The sequence below is a fragment of the Mustela lutreola genome, chromosome 8 (assembly GCF_030435805.1).
Source record: "Mustela lutreola isolate mMusLut2 chromosome 8, mMusLut2.pri, whole genome shotgun sequence".
Classification (NCBI taxonomy): domain Eukaryota; kingdom Metazoa; phylum Chordata; class Mammalia; order Carnivora; family Mustelidae; genus Mustela; species Mustela lutreola.
Genome location: NC_081297.1, coordinates 92505015 through 92527547, shown reverse-complemented (window position 1 = coordinate 92527547; position 22533 = coordinate 92505015). Strand labels below are relative to the sequence as shown.

The 22533-nt window shown below is 36.2% G+C and overlaps 1 protein-coding gene across 8 annotated transcripts in view; it reads right to left on the bottom strand.

Annotated features, from left to right (window-relative positions):
* The window catches only part of EPS8 (epidermal growth factor receptor pathway substrate 8), a 180867-nt gene that overhangs the window by 30208 nt on the left and 128126 nt on the right, over positions 1–22533 (bottom strand). For all 8 annotated transcript variants that reach the window (XM_059185963.1, XM_059185962.1, XM_059185965.1 and 5 more), the window contains 9 exons: positions 21815–21976; positions 19511–19660; positions 16652–16734; positions 15968–16104; positions 12941–13014; positions 10307–10433; positions 8261–8349; positions 7592–7666; positions 2388–2536 (listed from right to left, as the gene is read on the bottom strand). In XM_059185963.1, the coding sequence (XP_059041946.1) occupies positions 2388–2536; positions 7592–7666; positions 8261–8349; positions 10307–10433; positions 12941–13014; positions 15968–16104; positions 16652–16734; positions 19511–19660; positions 21815–21976 (1046 nt within the window). The remainder of the gene's footprint in view (positions 1–2387; positions 2537–7591; positions 7667–8260; positions 8350–10306; positions 10434–12940; positions 13015–15967; positions 16105–16651; positions 16735–19510; positions 19661–21814; positions 21977–22533) is intronic.

Genomic DNA, 22533 nt, shown 5'->3' with positions numbered 1-22533 from the left:
ATGTTCAAAATTACTGTCAACAAAGTTAGCCTCAAAAAACAAAAACATGGCAACAAACAAAAACAAAGCATACCTAATCTGCCCTCTCTCCACTCAAAAACGGAAAATGGACATGCTTATAATAGTCTGTAATGCCAACGAAAGGAAAGAGAGATTGAATTCTGCTTCATGATCTGTTTTCAGTACACTGCCTCAATTCTCCATTAACTCAATTTTGTAACATGGATACAGGTTTTGAAAATTTGGAAAGGGAGCATGAGGCTAGAAGTGTTAAAAGTATTTAGAACATGAACTTCTCTTGTATCTAAAGTAGTTTCAGATTCTCCTTCTCTTCCCTCCCTCCCAACGGTATGAATGCTCCTGGTATCAGATATATCTTTCAAAAGAGAAAACAACAGAGAATGTTCTTAACATTTATGATTTTTTAAGTTATAAAGTCCCCTAAATGAAACATTACCAATTTTATAAATTAAATTTATCAGTGAGCCATTAATCAGTAAAATCAAGTTAGGACTAATCTGAAATTGCAATCATTGCCCATTCATTATTTAATGACTCTAAGTGAGGCTTATTTCTACAAGCTCCTAATCACTCATGAACCACAAAAATAACTGGGACAGAAATTATAGCTTCATTTCTGCTATATTGTGTTGTTTTATCTTTCACAAGTGAAAGATTAATTCTTCAGGTTATATTTCTACTACGATGAAATGAGCCATTTTATTCCGATTATTATGTACCTTCATGATCTTTTTATCTTTATGAATTTTTAAATCAGTACATCCATTTCCTAATACTCTCAACAATTAGGATTTTAAAATTACTTTTTCTCTTGCCAAGAGCTAACAATATATTTCCTTTTGATGTAGTTTTTCCAAAAGTCAAATATTTTCTCATTTTGAGGTATGACCCCAAATTAAGAAATTAGAAAGTCTGAGCTATTTTTATACTAGGAGATCTGATTAATTTAGTAAGTTTCATGGGAAAACACTAAAAGATCCTACCTAGGCTTATCATTAGATTATAAACTATGAAAGTCCAATAGATTTAAGAAATCTATTTAGCCAAGTACAATATACAAATAGCATGATACAGTAGGTTATATTAATATGTAACTAAATTTAAATCTTGTTTTCAATATAAAAGCAACTATGATGCTTTTAAATTTTTTGCTTGGTAAATCATTCAATATGTAAATCGTATTCCAACACAAGCTATTGCCTAAGTCCAAAATATAAGTTTTATATTTTGTATACAAACACAGTTTATATGTTTCAACAGAAGAAAAGGAGGAGAAAAAAAAAATTGTGAACTGATCCATTACTTTCAGGCTAGCCCATTCAAAAGCATTAGGAAGAAAAGCTTCTAAGTGACCACACTGAATGACCCACTCTAAATAGTGAGAGAAATAAAATGATCTGAGTAAGTTAGGAAGGCAAAATTATTTATTTGCATATCATAAAATGAGAATTTTTTTTTTTTTTGCCTTGCTCAGGAAACTTCAACACTGCAATGTTAAATGAGGCAATCAATGTAAATGATTTGTCTTCCACAATCTCTTGACTGACAAAATACGATTTTTAAAACGATCCCCTCATCACAAAGCTATTGGTTCTCCACAGCCCACCTGCTTCTTTCCATGTACCTCATTTAACACCATCCCTCCTCGCCTCGTTCCCCACCAGCGCCTGCTACCCAAAGTCGATATACCAGCCAAATGCATTTTTCATTCTCCATTCTCTTGACTTCCTGCTTCATGCTCTCATTCATGCTTCTCTTTCTATTAGGAAGGCCCATTCCCAACTATGTATTTGTGGAAATCCTACTCATCCTGCTGAAAGGCAGCACAGCGAAATAATTAAGAACATCAACTCCAGAGCCAGACTGCCAGGTAAAAATCGCACATCTGCCACTAAAGACTTACATGGCTTTGAGTAAATTACTTAACCACTCTAGGCCTCAGTTTTGTTATCTGTAAAATGGGGATAACAATAGTACTTATGTAAAGCATGGAAGAGTGCCTGGCAAACACTATCTGTATAGTCTGTACATATATATTACATAGTAGACTAGTATTATTATCTATTGATTTTAAAGGCCAGCTCTTCTTTGAAAGGTAACTACCCACCCCCCGAACCCCCTCATCAAATCTTCTCCCTCATGGCTCCCCGTTGCCAAACATTAGTAGTTTATGGTCACTCCTGCTACTTAAGATCCTTATACTTTATATCTTCTCCACTAGACTAGCTTTTTAAGGGTTTAGGCTTTTTCATCTGTAATGCCTAGTCTTTTATAAGTAGAAGGTTAAATAACTATCTCGTTAGATTCAAGTAATAACAAAGAACAATACTTGAAGTATTACAGGTATGAAACTCCTACACGTTTACCTGGCTTTCATCCAAGTTTCTCCCAGTGATATCCACAGCTGTCTTTCATCATTGTTGACAGTATAATTTAAGAAATCAATTGTGTCCTTAGTCAGTAGGGGGCTGAGTACCGAACTGGCTAGTTCAGGACCTCCTGTTGCCTGCACCACCTAAAATGACGATAAATCATTTTTTAGCAAGAAAATAATGATTAATGTATATTTTCCAAATATGTAAAAGCCATGCCAAAAGCAAGCACTGTTTTTATAGACTCAAATTCTGATGTGGTGCGGTGTATTCCTGAATGAAAAACAGCTTATTAAGTCAACCTGCCCAGCCCAATCATGACTAAAAATCTAGAATGAAAAGTCAGTAGTTTAACAACTTTCACAGGATCTGTCTATTGGCTGCACAGGACTGTATTTTCCCTGGAAAATACTAATGGCTATCCAGAGAATTCTTAGTCAGGTGGTTTAACTATCTCTGCTTTTTGCTTAAAAAATTACATGTATTTTTCCTGGCAAATCTATTATCCCAAGCTTGAAAAATATGGTTCTATAAATGAATACTACAGAGAGAAATAAGGCTCAACTTAATGGTCTATGGCTATGCCTATAAAGACATTCAAAAATAGAAGGATTCAGAGAGAAAAGTGAGCGACGAATGAAAACTGGTACTCTGAATCTATAATATTTTTCTCCAGAATTTAATTCTAGGAAATTGTCCTGATTTAAAATGGGTAATTTAATGATTAGCAGAAACAAATAAGCAGGTGCAACTCTCTGATAAACAAAATGATGATAAGTGCATGTCTGGAAACTGCTCCAAATTGCCTTCTCAGAGGCTATTTCCTGGCTAAAGAATGGTAGTTATCTCCTAGAGCAGAAACCAGAGCGCTTTTATAAAAATCTCACCTTCCCAGAGATATGGCACAAGAAAAAAGGAATTTTTTTTTTTTTTTAATGGCTCCAGACCAAGAATCAGTTTCTCAGTTTCTCCCCGGTCATCCAAGTGTTCTGAGCACACTGTGCTGTTGTATGCCTCTGTGTATCTGCATGTGCTGCTTCCCAGTTCCCCAGAAGGCCCTTCCTTTATCACTCAGAACTCTACTCCAGTATCACCTCTTTCAAGAAACCCTACTTAATCCCAAACCATTGCTCTAAGGCACCTCAGAGTCCTCGGAACAATTTATGCATATAAGTTGTTACATTTTAACTTATGGCTTATTTTTCATTCTTTTCCCTCCAATGAGGACTTGGACCAAGTCAACTGCAGAAGACATAAGTGTTAGGGGGAGAACTGAGAATCAGTGAAAGGAAAGATGAGAAATAAGGAGGGAGGCTGAGTCTTACTTGAGAACAAAATTTACCCTGACAGCCTGGTACAGTAATTTTCTTACGTCCGAGTCCCCTAAAGCACTTCTGGTGAATATGCAGGGATGATTAAGAGGGAAAAGTACAGGGAAAAATCTAGGAGTAGAGGAACTTTAAAATCTGTGGCTTCACAGCGGGAAGAGGGAACGAAATAGAAGAAATGTAAAGGAAAAAAGCTTAAATACAAAGTTCCCCCTAGAGAATGGATGCTAAGCCCATATGCATATATAGACACTGTGGGTGGGTTTGTGTGTGGAGATGCTGAGGGCAGAGGGTGGGTCCTGCAAGGTTTAAAACCACAGATTTGGTGTGGCTGGTCATAGGCCCTAAATAAATGTTCCTTCCCATGTCTCTTGTCCAAATAATATGTCTGGGGTTCTATAGGCAGAACATTAAAAGGAGCAACAGATACATTCTGATTAGAGAGACCATGAATAAGGAGTCATTTCTGATGAAAAAAGATCCTATTTTCAGATACACAGCTTGATCAGTAAGGCAAATTTCTACATTTTAAGGAAACCAAACCAGTCCCATTATTTTATAGCTCTCCTTTATGTAATGACTACATATCTACTTATGATGTGTGAAAGAGTGTGCCAAGAATGAGGAGGTGGCAAAAACAGCTTTAGAGTCAAAAGTTCCTAATATTCAAACTAAGACAGTATCAAATGTGTTAAAGAATAAGGAATATAAATTTTGTTAATTAGCTACTATGGGCTTCTTTGCATATGAATGTCCTTGATCTAATTTTTAAAAGAGCTTATAAAGCAAGAAGTATTCAACAGTAACTAGACAAGTAGAAATCTGATGTTCTATACGTAGCAACAACATATGGAAGCATTCATAAATTATTGATGTAGTCTTGGACTTTCATCTTCTAATCTCTTATTGCCCAGTTCTGACATTTATGCTGATGTTACTTTCCTATGCTGGTAAGACAATATTCATTTTACATTCTACTTCAGGTCTTGTCTAGTTGCCCTTGGGGAAAGAAGGAGATTTATTATCCCTTTCGTTACTTGGATACTTTCTTTCTCTCTCTCTCTCTTTCTTGATAATCAAGTAAAACCTATGGGAAATGCATTTGAATTTGCTCCATTTTCAGTAAATACTAGAGTACTTCAACCATAGCGTTCCTATGCCCTAAACCAAAATTAATGAAATTTATCTATTTCATACAGTTCTTACTCTTTAAAAAAACAAACACAGAAATAATACACTGGATAATCACACATTACTAACAATTATCATTGCTGCTAGTGTCATCCTACAAAGGAATCATTTGCTCTTCTGACGGGGAGAGCCATTCACAACCATTCCACTCATGCCTGCTTTAGCCCAGAAAGTAGGAAACTCTGTCCTCCTCGAAGTTTTTAAAAGGGATTCCACTCTCTTTCCACTCCTCCCTCACTCATCCTCCCACAAAAACCGAAATGCCCTATCCGGTAGAATTGTAGAAAAGGGTGATTTGTCACCTACTCTCTTCTCAGATCTGTCTGTATGTGAGGGCAACAACTGTCCCATCTACCTCCTGCCACACACTTTCCCCAAACCCCTGTACTCTTCTGTTGTGTTCTCTTAAATATTCCAGTAAATTCTCCTAACTGCCCTGTAGGACAAGACGGTTTGTTCATTATGTCAGCCTAGAAAAGTTGCTATTACACCATTTGCAGATATAAGAAATATATAATGGGAAGGGAAGTATATTACCTTACTATATAAGGAAAGAACATAGCTGCCTATTGAAAATCTAGATGTGTATCTTAGATCCTGGCCTATGGCAAAGGGGTATAACCTTTGGCTGGATAAACTCATAGGAACCTCCAACTCCTTCACAAAGGGAATTGTTCTCAACACACCCTTTTGTTAGTTTCAAAAATTATACCTTAGGTAAAAATACACATGTATGAGAAGGGAGTTTTCTGGGGAAAAAATGTATTCTATGTATATCACTCGACCTGGCACAGAGTGAGCAGGTAAAGACTACGAATTGTTCCCTAGTGCCCACTCTCTTCTTCCTTCTAGAAAGAGAAGACCCTACATTTTAGATAAACCTACAGCCAAACAGTTGAAGATATTCCTCTGGTGTTCAGTATGGCCCCATGAAAACATTCAGGCCAAATGGGCAAAGGTAGAAATTATCTAAATTCAGAGTCACCTCCTGAAAGATAAATCATCTTTCTTTGCCCTTGTACAGCTATGACAAGGGCACAGAGGTAAATCAGCTTCCACTACAGAGATAGCTGGCACAGTTGCTCAATTCTTCTCTTGGACACATTTTCTTCATTTGGTTTCCAGAATACTATAGTATCCTTATGTTTCCTCTCCTGACTTAACTGCTTCTTCTCAATTTTCTTTGTTGGTTCTTTCTGTTCTCCTAACACTGAAATTGCCCAGAGCTCAACCAGTCCTTGTTCCTCTTCTTAATTATAATTACTACTTTGGTGATAATTTCATGGCTTTAAATGCTTTCTATATACAGGTGATCCTCAAATATGTCTCTCTAGCCTTGATTTCTCCACTGAACTCCAAATTAATCTATTCAACTACCAAATCAAATTTTTCCATTTAGATGTAACAAAATTTTGACATGTCTTAAACTGAATTCCTTATCTTCCTCCAAAAAAACTGTTTTATCTATTGTCTTCCCCATCTCAATTAGTAATTAGTCCGTCCCTCCACTCTTAGGCCAAAACCTTTGGAGATACCCTTGGTTCTTGCATAGCACATCTAATCGACCAGCAAATGTTGCTCTATGTTTTATAATGAAAATCCAACTTCTTTGTACAATTTCTAATGCCACCAGGTCCAAACACCATCATCTCCAATCTGGATTATTTTAATAACCACCCCAGTTCCTTCTTCCCCGATTTCTAAGTATTCTAGCCAGAGCAAACCTTTCCTGCTGAAAATATTCCAAAGGTTTAAAAGATTTCATAATCACTTATAAAGACCAACAAAATATGACCTCTTGTTGCTTTGCTGACTTCATCTCCTAATTAAGATCTCCCTCATTCTGTTCAAGTCACAATACTTATTTATTCCAAGAATACAATTTGCAATTACCATCCCAGAGCACTCACAATAGCTGTTCTCTGTCTGGAATTGTCTTCTTTCAGAAATCTGCATGACTCATTCCTCACTTCATTTGCTGAAATGACACCTTCTCACCTTAACCAACCCTATTCACAAAGGCTAATACTCCATCTCACACACGTGTGTATGGTTGCATGAGCATACACTGGAAACCTTCCCTATTCTGTGTCCCTGCTGTATTTTGTCAAATAACACTTCTTTTTAGCAAAAGGTACTATTTATGCATATATTCAGGTTACTGATTGCCCCGCCATACTACAAGAGGTTATAAGAGGGTAAAAACTTATGTTTATTTTATTCCTGATAAGCTACTAATAATGCTAAGCATATAATAATAGTCTCTAAATGAATATTTCTCAATGAATAAATAAATGATCAAAGCCCTCCATACAGTATCAGTACTCCCTCATGCCTAGCCTATTTTGGGAGAAAGAGAAAAACTTCTATATTATTTTAGCCATTTGTATTATATCCTAGTATATTTTGAAACATGAGCATCTGATAAATGTTTCTTTTCATCTTCCTTGCTCTGTCACAGCTATCGGTTTCCTCAGCTATAAAGTAAGGCACTTGAACAGGATGATTTCTAAGGTTCTTTCAAACTCTCAAACTGGACATTCTAGATGCTTACATAGATGCCAAGGGAAATCATAACTATGCAAGGTAATGAAGGAAAACTGTCGAGATACGTCAGACAGAAACTTGGGGTTGAAAATCATACTAAGAGTGATTACTTTCTTAAATTAACAGTCTTACCATATTTAATGGAGTAAATAAAAAATGAACCAAATCTGCAGCACTCGGATTCTGGATGTGAGACTTCAGTTTGGACTGTAGCATTAAGAAAACAGATGAACAGATTACTATGATGTCATCAAGCAAAAAACAGATGCTCCTAAAGGTCCAACACAGACTCAAAGCAAGAGTTCTTTACTGTTAGTTTCACTTGTGAGATACGAATCAGCCTAGGTAAATCAGATTAAAAGAATTTGGTTTAAAAAAAAGTTAGGAGTTGCTCTTTTTTTAAAAAAATTTTTTAAAGATTTTATTTATTTATTTGACAGACAGAGATCACAAGCAGGCAGAGAGGCAGGCAGAGAGAGAGGGAGAAGCAGGCTCCCTGCTGAGCAGAGAGCCCGAGTGGGCTCGCGGAGCTCCATCCCAGGACCCTGAGATCATAACCTGAGCCCAAGGCAGAGGCTTAACCCACTGACCCACCCAGGGACCTCAGGAGTTTTCTTTTTTGATAATTCACTTGGATATACAGGTTTTATTATCTGTTGGCCTAATGAAAAGCAAATCGAGACACACATACCGAAAAAATCCACAACAACTTTAGCTCTTCATTTCATCAGGAATATCCTGGCTAGAATTTGATCTCTTTCATTTGTTTCTTTTAACTATATACAAACAAATTTCACTTACCAGAAGGTTAAATCCATGTTTAAACTTTTGTAAACAGTCAATGAACTCATCAGGAGGGGGAGGTTTTGCTCGCAGAGTTAAAACACCCTCTAAAAGAAATAAACGGGAAGCGGGACAGATGAAAGCAAAGTTATCAGAAAATCTATTAAATGAAAAAGTAAAAAGCCACATTTGTGTCTGTAAAATTTGATCATTCCAGATACAGCGCTTCTTAGCTACTCTGCTGCGTCTCATAGACTTACTGTAACAAGCTAAGATAATCCAACATTTCAAAAGGACCCTTCTCTGCTTAGGCACTACTAATTCTTCATCAATTCCATAGATACATGCTGTATCCTTTTTATGTCCCAATGACTATACTTATCATCACAAAGACTATAAAAATGTGTGAGTTATAAACCCTGCTCTGAAGGGCCTTAAAAACTTTAGAAGACACAAATCGGTACATAAAAAGATACACCAAGGAAGTGCTATAGAAAGAGACTGCACTGGGTTGGGAGATGGAAAAATGGATACCTAAAAGATGTTTCAAGGGGAAAGTAGCTTTTAAAACAGGATCTGAAAGGTCTGTTACACAGCAATTTGGTAAGAAAATGTCATAGTTGGATATAACAGCATCAGTTTAAAAAAAAAAAAAAAACATGGGGAAAGGAAACTCATGTATGTGAGAAGAAAAACCAAAGCACAGAAACCTGAGAATGGGAAAGTAGACCAAGGTTGGATTGTGGGGTGACCATGACAATCAGGGGGTTGGAGTAGACTTAAATCTTAAATAGAACATGGACTTAAATAGAACATGGAATTAACATGCTGTTCAGAAGAATGAAGTGACTACGTTAGAGCCTGAAGACAGCTGCCCTCCAGAATAAAAGACTGAAGGCTTGAAGACTCTTAGAGAGCCGGGTAAAAAATGATGACAGCTTGAAGCAGACATTAGCTATGAAAATGAAAAGGGAAACAACTGGATATAAAACACACTGAAGGGGCGCCTGGGTGGCTCAGTGAGTTAAAGTCTCTGCCTTCGGCTCAAATCATAGTCCCAGGGTCCTGGGATCGAGCCCCGCATCAAGCTCTCTGCTTTGCGGGGAGCCTGCTTCCCCTTCTCTCTCTCTGCCTGCCTCTCTGCCTACTTATGATTTCTGTCTGTCAAATAAAAGAAAAAAAAAATCTTAAAAAAAAACACACTGAAAAACTAAAATCGATTTTGGCTGCATGCTGGAGAATGAAGTCATGCAAGAATCTGTGCTCTTAAATCTGGATGACCAAGAGGATAGTACACTGAATAGAGTACACAGATAGTACACAGAATACAGCAGGAATAACTGTTTGAGACATAAGGAAGCAATAATACTTAATTTCAGACTATAGGGAGGTGAGGTATATTCAGATGTACACATCTGGAAGAAAAATTTACAGGTCACATGCTTAGGATGTAGACATGAGCTAGAGAAAGACTGGGAGGTCATGCGTCATGAAAGGGATATCTACTTACTATTCTTTGATGTACTTTCTTTGATGTACTTCATTTGCTCCACAATTCTAAGTTTATACATTTTGAGGCCTTTTAAATAACTACCTAAAACATACCCCAAAACCGCTTGCACATGAGCTGGATATATTGTTTGGGAGTTATGGGATTAAAAAATTCAAATCTATTGATATTTGTTAACTATTTTAATGAGAAAAATCAATCCTTTTAACAAAACAATGAGGTTCTCTAAAATAAAGTAAATCAAAATATGGTAGGAACAGAGCTATGATTTTAACAGACATTAACGAAGGGGTCACTGGCTGAATCTCAGTCTCTGTGATTTAGGTTAAGTATCCCAGAGTCTTTTCTTACCGTAGCCAACTTGGAACCAAAAACGACCATTCCCTGGACTCTGCTTAGTCTCTGCCTAAATCCCAGATGCAATCCCAACACTAGAAAAGGGACTTTTTGGCCCACTGTCAATGGAGTTTTGCTAAGCAGTTCCCAAGGGCAGAAACTCTGCCTAACACTGGAATTCTGAATGGTTTTTAGAAGATCAAGAAAATCCAACTCACCTCCTGGTCCTTTCTTTTTACCTTTCTTACTTTTCTTCCTTTTAGAAAGCTCAGAAAATGCTTCAGCTGCTTTTTGGAGTTTTGTGATAAAAAATTCAATGTCATCCAAAATATGGTTTAATATTTGCTGGAATTAGAAATCAGAGAATAAAATATAAGCCAAAATAAAACCATTTTTGCCTTGACTGTATACTGTTAGTCAATAAAGGAAAATCAGAAAGCTTTAAAAAAAAAATACCTCCCACACGCAACTCTCAAGTTTATCACTAATTCTATGAAAAAGAATTGAACTAAATATACCTATATGTGCAGCTAAAGTCTGACATTTTTCTTTACCTTAATTTTGTTCTATTTTCAATACCATAAAGAAAGCATTCACAATATCTATTCAGATTATTATTTTCAACTACTTTAATTCTCTCATGGTGTTCTCCCACATAAAGTTAGAGGGAAAAATCTGAAGAAACACCTTGTTAGAAGAGCAAAGAGAAATTTTGTTTTTCTAATAAATGTGCCAACAATATTATTTCATGGAATTAAAGGTTTATAGAATGTTGTGATAACCAAATAAACACACAGATAATCTAGAATCATTATTAATGAGTTTCCATGTGGTAAAATAGAATTCATGGTGAACTGTTTTCAGGGATTATTGGATCAGTTATTTTTCTCCTTAAATGATTTTATTTTTAATTTTTATTTATTTTTTAAATTTCTTTTCAGTGTTCCAGAATTCAGTGTTTATGTACCACATCCAGTGCTCCATGCAATACGTGCCCTCCTTAATACACACCACTAGGCTCACCCAAACTCCCACTCCCCTCCCCTCCAAAAGCCTCAGTTAGTTCCTCAGAGTCCACAGTCTCTCATGGTTTGTCTCCCCCTCCAATTTCCCCCAACTCCCTTCTCCTCTCCATCTCCCCATGTCCTCTGTGTTATTCCTTGCGTTCCACAAATAAATGAAACCATATGATAATTGACACTCTGCTTCACTTATTTCACTCAGCATAATATCTTCCAGTCCTGTCCATGTTGATACAAAAGTTTGGTATTCATTCTTTCTGATGGAGGCATAATACTCCATAGTGTATAAGGACCACATCTTCTTTATCCATTCGCCTGTTGAAGGGCATCTTGGTTCTTTCCACAGTTTGGCAACTGTGGCCATTGCTGCTATAAACGTTGGGGTACAGATGGTCCTTCTTTTCACTACATCTGTATCTTTGGGATAAATACCCAGTAGTGCAATTGCAGGGTCATAAGGAAGCTTTATTTTTAATTTCTTAAGGAATCCACACTGTCTTCCAAAGTGGCTACACCAACATGCCTTTCCACCAACAGTGTAAGAGGGTACCCCTTTCTCCACATCCTATCCAACACATGTTGTTTACTACTGTATTTTTAATTTCATTCATTCTGACTGGTGTAAGGTGGTATCTCAATGTGATTTTGATTTGAATCTTGGATCAGTATTGATTATCTCACATACTATAGTCTTAGGTGACTTTCTCAAGTACATGTGAAACCTGACATTCTTCTAATTTAAAAGACTAGAGGGCGCCTGGGTGGCTCAGTGGGTTAAGCCGCTGCCTTCGGCTCAGGTCATGATCTCAGGGTCCTGGGATCGAGTCCCGCATCGGGCTCTCTGCTCAGCAGGGAGCCTGCTTCCTCCTCTCTCTGCCTGCCTCTCTGCTTACTTGTAATTTCTCTCTGTCAAATAAATAAATAAAATCTTTAAAAAAAAAAAAAAATAAAAAAAAAAAAATAAAAAAAAAAAAAAAAGACTAGAAACTGGGATTAAATAAACTTTTAAGTATAATAAATAATGGTATAATATAAAAATTAAATCCCAATCTTCAAATTCCTATATATGTTTCCAAACAAGCTAGGAATGTGTATAACATAAATGGGAATTATATTGAGATCATATTTTATTATTACATCACAGGGCACTGTCATTCTGTTAAGTAAATTACTATTTTATTGCTAATAAAAATAAATACAGCTTTATCTTGAATAAGGAGTTAAAATCTACATATCTGCTTTTTAAAAATTCCACTTAACTTTTATGTTTTAGGCATTATAAACATTTTTAAATAAATGTCATGAAGAGATATTTAGCAGACATTTCAATTATGAATTACCAACTACCAAAAAGTTAAAATTCCCCAAATCTGATAATTTAAATTCCTTTATAAACTAGTTAATATGCTAGTTCTTCTACTAGAGCCCTATGCTACTAAATATTGGCCTAAAGGCAAAAATGGTTAAGAAAAAAACAGTTCAAAGGGCATAACCACCAATAGAAAGAGAAAATACAGTATGCACAAAACATCTTTATTTAAATCAACTTTGTTTTCTCTGCTGATATTTTTTTCCTCTTCAAAAAAAAAAGGCAATGGGGGCTCCTGGGTGGCTCAGTGGGTTAAAGCCTCTGCCTGCAGCTCGGGTCATGATCCCAGGGTCCTGGGATAGAGCCCCACATCCGGCTATCTGCTCAGCAGGGAGCCTGCTTCTTCCTCTCTCTGACTGCCTCTCTGCCTACTTGTGATCTCTCTTTCTGTCAAATAAATAAATAAAATCTTTAAAAAAAAAAAAAAAAGGCAATGGCCTAAAGAGGAATGTTGGACCTACCACGTCTCTGTCAATTCGGGCCGCCATCATCTCTGGTGGTTCCTCCTGCTCATGGTACTGCCTTGGTTTCTCAACTGAAGGAAGAAGAATCACAAGTCTTTCAACCTGTTACCTAAGCAAGATCAATCTAGGTAATGAAACATGAGAAGCAGCTAGCAAAGAGTGCCACTTGCAAAAGGAAACACCTTCGCTGGACACAAAATCAAAACTGCTCATCATCTGTGAATGACATGCATTCTTGACCTCACCAAGAAGCACTTGGCCAGGCTGATGTGCTGGCCTTCAACCTTTATGATGTCTATTTACCCTGTAACTTTCCTCTCTATTTTCCCTCTTCTCAATGACAGCTGCCTGTAGAACCAACCCTAATTTCTCACCCTATAACTCCTACACAAGAAAGAAATATAAACTCACATTTAAGCACCTGCTCCTCGAAAAGGGGTCAACTAACTTCTAATGCAACCTCCCGAGTTTATACATTCCACCACTGTGATTACAACAAAGCTCTGGGGGTTCTGACATTAATGTACTTTTCAAAAATTCTAGTTGTCATTAAGCTTAAAACCCACAGTGTTGGGCTTACTGATTTACACTTTCTAAGTATAAATACCTACAGGATTTGCAAATTAAGTAATACATATCTTAAGAGCATTCAAGATGTTAAGTTGGCTCAGTTAACTAAAGCATGATGTTAATCATAAGGTTATTATAATGAACTCCCTTCTGGTTAATACTACCATTAAACAGATACTTCTACAAATATTTCACAATAGATTAAATAAAAGAAAAATTGTACAGATGAAACAGGAAAAATGTAAGATCAATAATGGAAAAAACTCATACTACATCATCATGACTCATGATGTTCAATATAGAAAACTACAAAAAATACTGGGACTTCTGTATTGCTATACCTCTTCTATGCCTTTCCCTACAAATGGAATACTGGCCCCCAAAAGAAGAAATTATGGAGTCTTATGAAAGTTAATTAGTGGTTCTTAAGTACTTTAAGATAATTAGAATTTATATTTATGAAATCTTGCCAGTTAAATGCTGTTTTACATGGAGTTAGTGGCTTCCTACAGAAAGCAACATGTTGAACTTGAAATATAGCTAGTAAGAATTCCAGATTAGCCCCAAAATATCCTTTAGAGGGTGAGGTAAGCAGAGATTCAGTATCTCGAAGGCTTTCTCACAGTCTGTGGCACCACTTGGAACCCACTGCCACTACTCTACAGAGTTCACTGTTGGAAGTCAGGATAAGTGCATGTCAAGGATTCAAAGGAAAAGTTTAGTCTGAGTTAGCCAGAGCCTTCAGAGGGACCAAAAAGATACTCCTTTTAGGGGGATTTCCAACCAAAAACTGGCTTGGATCCAGACAGAGCCTCACATGATAAGTGTTACGTTCTATTTGGCCTAGTAGAAAATAAGAATTTCTGAAAATTCTTACTCTCATTTAAGTAGATAAGCTTGCACAGCATTTTTTAGACAAAATCTAATTAGAGCCCAAAAACATCCCAGAAACAAAATTTTCTCTTTCTTGTAAATTATATTAGGTTTTACAGATGTTTTCACAAATTTACTCAGAATATTTAGAAACTCCTCTTAAAATATTTCCTCAGCTTCAAGGAAGACTATTTTGATCCCTCTCAAAAACCCACACCTCTTCTACCAAAACAGTAGTAACAAAAGTACCATATGAACACAAAAAGTAGGAAACACTCTAAACTCCAGTTTTCTTAAACACAAAATTTCACAGAAAAAAAATGGATCAACAGAAATTTGTATGATTTCTAAAAATAAATTGTTATGAAGTTAAGTATTCTGCTACTTCATTTTTGATAAATGGATGTTTCAGAGATTTCTTTCTTTCATTTGATTGGTAGCTGGATTTAAGTGTAAATCTCTAAAAATAACTTCAAGGATACAAAAAATATAAGTAAAATGGAAAGCAATTCAGAAATAAAAAAGTCGATTTGGCAAAAATGAGACAAACCACATGTTGTATGTATTACACTGCAGTAGAGACTGTTGTAGACATTTGCTTTCAGATTCACAGCAACCCATGAATTATTATCCCTACTTTACAAGTGAGGTTGAAACACACAGAAATACTGTCCAAGGTTATTACACAGCAGATCCTGGTCGTACTCCAGGGTCCAGCCTTTGACTCAGCAGACTTAATGTCCAGAGTCACTCACTGATGGCCACCAAGTTCTATTTTTTAACTACATTGTTAGTTATCTGCATGAATAATGCCTTATTAGATAAAGGATAAGTGACTTAAGTCCATTGAACAATAGGGCAAAAGAGTGATGCTCTAGTCTTCATCAAACTCAAACTCACTGGATCACAGTTTATTTACTCATAATGAAGAGACTGGACCAAACATATTTGAAGGCATTTTCAGTCATAAAAATTTCAGATTTGATTAAAAAAAAATAATAAAACCAATATTCTTACATATAAAAAGTTATGCTAAGTTCTATACTAGGATTATTTGTCTTTGAAAAAAAATGTCAAGGTAAAGTGATGATGCACAGAGAGGGCCCCTTTGACAAGTTTAGCAAGAAGGAGATGCTTTTACTCTTGTCCTAATACTGCCCTGATAGCCTTTATCATGTAAGCACAACAATTTTCCAAACAGGAGAGTGGTAAGATAATAATAATGGAAAGAATTTTGAAGGACAGTCTTTGCAAAAAAAAATTTTTTTGTATATAAAAAACGTATAAAATGTATTACCATTTTTTGTTAGTTGAGTCAAACTTCCTATTTTTGATCATATTTTTTTAAAAAGACTGTAATCCTAATGCCATAATTATTTAAATGACTGATCTGAACCCTCATATACAATAGTCTTATAGTGTCCAACACTTAAATTTCCTTCATCTAAGTGTGGTATTTTTTTTATTAAAAAAAAGCTAACCTCAAGCTTCAGCTCAGAAATCAGTACCTGAATTTGAGCAAGAATTATGTCACAATCCAAAGTCAATGTTAAATAAGCAAAAGTCCCTAGAGATACTCACAGTCCCCTTGGTCAGCGGCCCATGCAGACCAGGCTGCCACCCGACTACGAACATCCACCTGGGTAACGGTCCCAGGGGGCACCGGGGCAGGAGCTCTTGGTGGAGGCGGTATACCAGGGTCTGCTTTGGAAATCATCCTAAAAAAGATGAAAAAAAATAGAATTTTTACCATCTCCATGTCTATCAATTCTCAGTTTATGGTATTAGTTCTTCAACCTTAAGAACAATGTCAGGGGGAGGACAAAAAGGATTTCCTAACCATTTCATATTATGTATATTTACAAGTATATATGAAATACAAAAACACAGAAAATTTTTAATTCATCTGAACATTAGGTTTAATTTTTTTCTGGGTCTCCCATGACTGGGAGAGGTCTCCACATACCTATTTGTACTCTCCCAGGCTACCTTCCCTTAAACTGCCACTCAGCTGTCCTGACCCTGACTACACATATGAGAGAAGGCTTCTCAGAGAAAGACCAGAAAACACACAGAGAAAGGAGCACACGTGTACTGGACAAACTCGGAAGAGCGAATGAGCTGAAATCACAGGCTGTATTCTGTAAAACAGACCTTCATTGAAGATAATTTTTCTAAGTCCTTAGAGCAACAAGAAAAACAAACCCAAAAAACAAAAAGAAAAACACAAATAAAAAAAACCTTAATTTCTTTCAATGTTTTTACCTCAGGGCTTCTGGCCGCCTCTTCTGTTTCCCTCCTTTACTGTCACTGATTGCACTCTCAATGTCTTCACTAATGAGGTTTGCCTGCAATGGAAGACAAGTTATCTGGGAGGTCATAGATTTTTTTTTGTCTTGATGTATAGGTTCAAACAGCAACAACAAAAGGGATTATGTTCCCTGTCTGAATCAGTAAGCGTCTTGATGCAAAAGAAAAGTGTTCTTTTTTGAAAATGTGCTTTCAAAACATGACTCTTGGCAGTTTTTTGGTGTGACTTTTATGACAAATTTCAAAAACTGAAGAAATTCTCAAAGATTATTTAATCCAGATCCCATTAGTTTAGACAAAAGCTATCTCTGCATACAGCCAAAGAGAAAAGGATTTGCATATGCTGGAATTGTAAGTATATATGGAAAATATAACTGTGAGAAAATGTCTGCCTAAAAAGAAATGAAGGGGTTAGAAGTGCACGCCTGTAAAGCAGAGCTCCTTCCCCTTTCTCATCCTCAGGCTCTAGGAGGGGCACCCATTAACCTACTGGAACAAATCACTCAGTCCCAGCAGACACTTCCAGTTCGGGACAAATACAATGTAATCATGGGATGAACCCCAACCCTAAGATAGAGAGAGCATGAACGAGGAGAAGGTCAGAGGGAGAAGCAGAATTCCCATGGAGCTGGGAGCCCGATGTGGGACTCGATCCCGGGACTCCGGGATCATGACCTGAGCCAAAGGCCATCGTCCAACCAACTAAGCCACCCAGGCATCCCAGTTGTACCCTCTTTGATATCTACTTTATTTTGTCATTTTAGGTAAAAGCTAACGTTCTCCAATTAACTCCTCTAATACTTTTCCAACAAGAATATTTGATTTGGTCTTCTTGGGAAACAATGAGAAGTTAGCAGCTTCTTAAGTTTATTTTGTTTGGTATGAAGTTTATTTATGGCCAGTGATGATTATTGCATATTAAATTCCTGCTGGGATGTACTTACCTTCTATTTTCGTTCCTGCCTGTTCTCTGTCACTATGTATGTTTTTCTCAAATATGTACAATGTATATTCTTTTACCATAAGCACAGATAATCATAACATTTTAGAGCTGAAAGGAAACGTCAAGATTATCTAATCTGTCCTCTTTGCTTTATAATTAATGAAACTAAAGAACTCTCATATAATGGCTTGGCCAAGGTCACATTCCCTATTAAATGTGAGGGCTAATGCACCCTAGTTCAGAGTTACTTCTATAAAACTATCTTAGTTTCAGGAAGACATCATAAACATCATGTCAAAGACTCTGTTATGTGTGATATTAAATAAAATTGAAGATGCTTAGGAACCCTGAACTTTCTAAGGAAGTTCCTTTTCTAAGGAAAATTTTACTATAGAGGTGGGCATGAGTGTTGTATAAAACGCCGTAATAAAGAAACTTCAAAACTCAAAAGTGATGTTGTAACATGACCCATATAAAAGAAACTACATCATATTTCATTGTGTTTATATTTTCAATGTGTCAAGGGTAAAAAAAAAAAAAAATGGCCTCATGTGGAACATAGCACTCATGAGCAAAAACACAGAGCTGCATAGTGTTATTTGAGTTTTTAGACAAAACAGTAATTCAGTAAATCTGTTTCAGACCCATCAATACCACCATCCCCGATCAGATAAAGCAAGCCCTTTATTCTCAACATTGAAATCCAGAAACTTTACTCAGCACAGTAACTCTTAGTTTCACAGTAAATTTTAGAGCACTGAAGCAAACACCAGATTTAAAATGTCTTTTAGTTTAGTCCTCTGTTTTAAAAATATTTTAATTAAACTTCAATATATTTTCAGAAAAAAATATTCACATTAATACTTACTTAATACTTAACAAATCTAACCTTGCAAAATTCTTAATACCTTTCATGACTTTCAAAATGTACTACATAAAATTCTGATGAACATCACTATGTAAACTATATAAATACCACAGTTATTTTCAAGTAAAATTTTTAGAAAGTCATCTATACATAAAGCAAGAAAAATAAAATTATGAAATAGACTGTTGACAATCTTAATTCATCTATCATATTTTAATGTCAAAGAAATACAGAAAAGATCAAATGACACTTCACGCTAATCTCCCAACATTTCTTTATAAAATAAAAATTACCTGTATGTTTTATAATATAGTCACAGTGATAAGTCACTGCTTTGGCAAAGCACCAATCAACTCAACCCCAAATGATTTCCCTTTTGGAGAAATCAACTCATCACCTAAAAATATTCAAGGTTGGTGATAATTTCTAATGTCCAACAAAGCACCACAAGTGATATGTATTTGTAAATTACGGTGTACTGTGAATACCAATCTTCAGAATACAGCATGTTTTTACTGGTAACTGTGCTTAACTACTTTCACATTATTACTTAGGGATTACCCATCCTGAGCAATTATTCAAGTCACGTAATTAAATGGTGAGCTTTAAATCTGTATCATGGAAAATGTCTAAGGGTTTCATTACAATAATCCATGTTATGTGATTAGTGCAGAATAAAATAGGATGGCATGATTACTTATTGTCCATAAAGCACAATTTTAGAAGAATCAATTTTTAATTATATAAGTCTAAGTAACTCAATGAAGAATTCAATATATTACCTATGCCTGTTTTTTTTAAATTAATAGAATGCATCTTTCTTTTTTAAAATACTACTCTATTTCCTCTTTATTTACTGGAACTCCCAGAAAGATATTAAGGTATTTGTTTTCCTTACAAAATCCTAAGAATCTAGAAATCCACTGGTCATGTGACTGAAGTGGCTAATCTAATAGCTGTCAGAACATCTAACTGAAAGGGGAAAAATTTGCTATTCTTTTACCTTAATCTCATCACACTGGAAAAGATGAAGATCTGGCTTGTTTTGAGTTGGCTCTTTGCACACCAGGGCAAGAATTGAATCATAGTTACAGGAATGCATCACAGCTTGGCAGTGCTGGATTGTGCTTAAAGGAAAATTCTCTAGTTCATTCTGTAAACAAAGTAAAAAAATAACTTGTAATTTTTATTGAGTATCTAAAATCTACTGAACAAAGAGCTGTAGACACTGTACAAATAATTTTTGAAGTCTGAAGTCCACACTGACGGTGAATACTACTAGTAAACCCTGCAGACATAGAGATGGAGTACATACAAGGTGGCAACAGAGAAACAAGGTGGAGCTAGAAGGTGAGTGGGAGAAAGAGCAACAAAAAGGAAATATTTAGCAGAGGAATGAAGTTACGTTCTTAATAAACAGAAGAAATACTGAATTTAGCACTACTGACTTCCTCAGGTTGTGAAGTAGAAATGATATTTTTAAGAGAAAAGTAAAGTGGGGCCTCTTTCCACAATGATTCACCATTTTAAATGGCATTTTTTCCTCTCTGCCTATATGTCAGAATTTCCTTTTACTTGAACATTGAACAGTCATACTCTTTTAATTTCTACCTTCAGTAATTCCAAATGTTAGGCTAAAAATAATACATCATTTATACTTTTAAAAAAGATTTTATTTATTTATTTGACAGAGAGTAAGAGCGCAAGTAGGCAGAGTGGCAGGCAGAAGGCAGAGGGAGAAGCAGTCTCCCCACTGAGCAGGGAGCCTCATGTGGGGCTTGATCCCAGGACCCCAGTATCATGACCTAAGCTGAAGACAGACGCTTAAGGACCGAGACACCCAGGAGCCCCACACTTTTTTTTTTAATTTCAATGACTCTCTCAAATGAAAAAATTCATTATATATATATTCATTCATTCTAGCCAAAAATGTTAAATAGCTGGGCCAGAAGGATCTCACTAAAAAATACATTCTTCAAAGTAATTAACATGTTTGTTAGTATGAAAGTGAATACTCCCTAACCTATAAACAGTTACCTAAATAAAATACTGACAGATACTTAATGAGCTTTCTGAATTCTATACTTAATGAGATATATTTAAAATGCTTATTGTGATACTAATGCCTTTATACAAATAGTAAGTGGATCATAATGAATTAATGAGAGAAACTGATTTTTTAAGTAAAGAAAATACAATATCTGCAGGGCACCTGGGTGGCTCAGTGAGTTAAAGCCTCTGCCTTCGGCTCGGGTCATGATCCCGGGGTCTTGGGATCGAGCCCCGCATTGGGCTCTCTACTCAACAGGGAGCCTGCTTCCCCCTCTCTCTCTGCCTGCCTCTCTGCCTACTTGTGATCTGTCTGTCAAATAAATAAATAAAATCTTTTAAAAAAGAAAATACAGTATCTCCAATAAATGAAAATTGTTAAATAAAGAACAAATAAAAGGAAAAAAGCAGCAACTTTGATTACAGATAGCATATACACACATACAGCATACCATGAATTTATTCTAACTTTTGATTCCCTGAGGTCCAGCAAAGGCAAATTTGGGTTCCATCAAAATAAAATGCAATTTATCAGAAGACCAGAAATAACAAAATTTTCTTTCTTTGAAAAAGTAAATTAAGTACTATCCTTCCTTTATATATAATAACGTAAAACAATGAGGATGAGAGAAGCACTCAGTTGCTGTTCTCTCACTGTGTCCGATGGAGTTGAGAAAACAAAGGGCAGATCTTACTCTGAGTCCTACCAGAATAGTCTAAGATGATAAGGACCGCTGTTTTCTTTATCTTAGCAACTCAAATGCTTATCAGATGATGGGGCTCAGAAAAGTCCTGTGTTGAGAGCTCCAGCATCATACCTACCAGTGGTTGTGCAAAATAAAGGTGCCTGCTACAGGGCTGGTGAAAAGTTAACACACACACACAAACACACAATCCCTTCATCCCAGGTTACTCAGTGACGGTTTGCCTAGTATATAATTAATATATGTCATAACGAATAAGGCTCCACTGGGGCCTTATTTCAGTGTTATGATTTTTTTTTTTTCTCACTTCCTCCATCTCATCCTTTGTGGTTTAAAAAAAAAAACAAAAACATGTATCCCTCTATCTCTAGTTTCAGGAACTGATTTTTGTGGGCATAATGTCTATGCAGTAGTATATTTCTTCTTTAAATTCACTGACAAATATTTTATTTTGTCAAACTTTCATCCCCTTTTAAACAATATGACCTGCATGCCAACATAAATACCTGTGGAACTTTCCTGGAAGTGAAATCATCTAAATTTTACAGACTTACCTTTGATTCCAAATCAATCAGGCTCACAGCTCTGTCGTCCACTTGAAGAATCATATCCTGGGTCCACACTTTGCCCTTGGCATCGAGCAATTTCAGCTTCCTTATTCCATCATCAACAGTTATCATAGCATCTTTCCGATCCAGAACAAAGGTAGTCAAGTGCTTATGATTGACAAGAAGGAAAAAAGTACTTATAACACACACATCCAATCCAGAACAAAGGTAGTCAAGTGCTTACGATTGACAAGAAGGAAAAAAGTACTTATAACACACACATTCTCTTAGTTTTCCAAAAGAAAGCGACCTAACTAACCAAAGTGACCTAACCAAAGTCAGTGACCTAACCAAAGTCAGCGAGTGAAGCAGGGAGGGGCCAACACAAGGTCTCCTCCAACGTCTTGGCTCTCTTATTAAGATAAGAAAGTCAAGCAGGTTTTTGGTGAATGTTGTCATAAAATAGCTAAATCTGTATAATACTGAGCCATGCTGAGCTACATAAATAGAACATAAATTCTGAACAGCTTAAAAGCATTCTCTTAAGACTGATCCCTCCCACATCATTCCAGGCTGGTTACTTAGGTGCTGAGCCACAACAGGCCCTTTGCACTGCGGCTAGAAACAGACATAGGCAGACAGGAGTGGGTAGTCAGCTACCACTGTAGTAACTGTCAAACTCGCCACGGTACTGAAACGAAACCTCACATCTTATGAAGCATGCT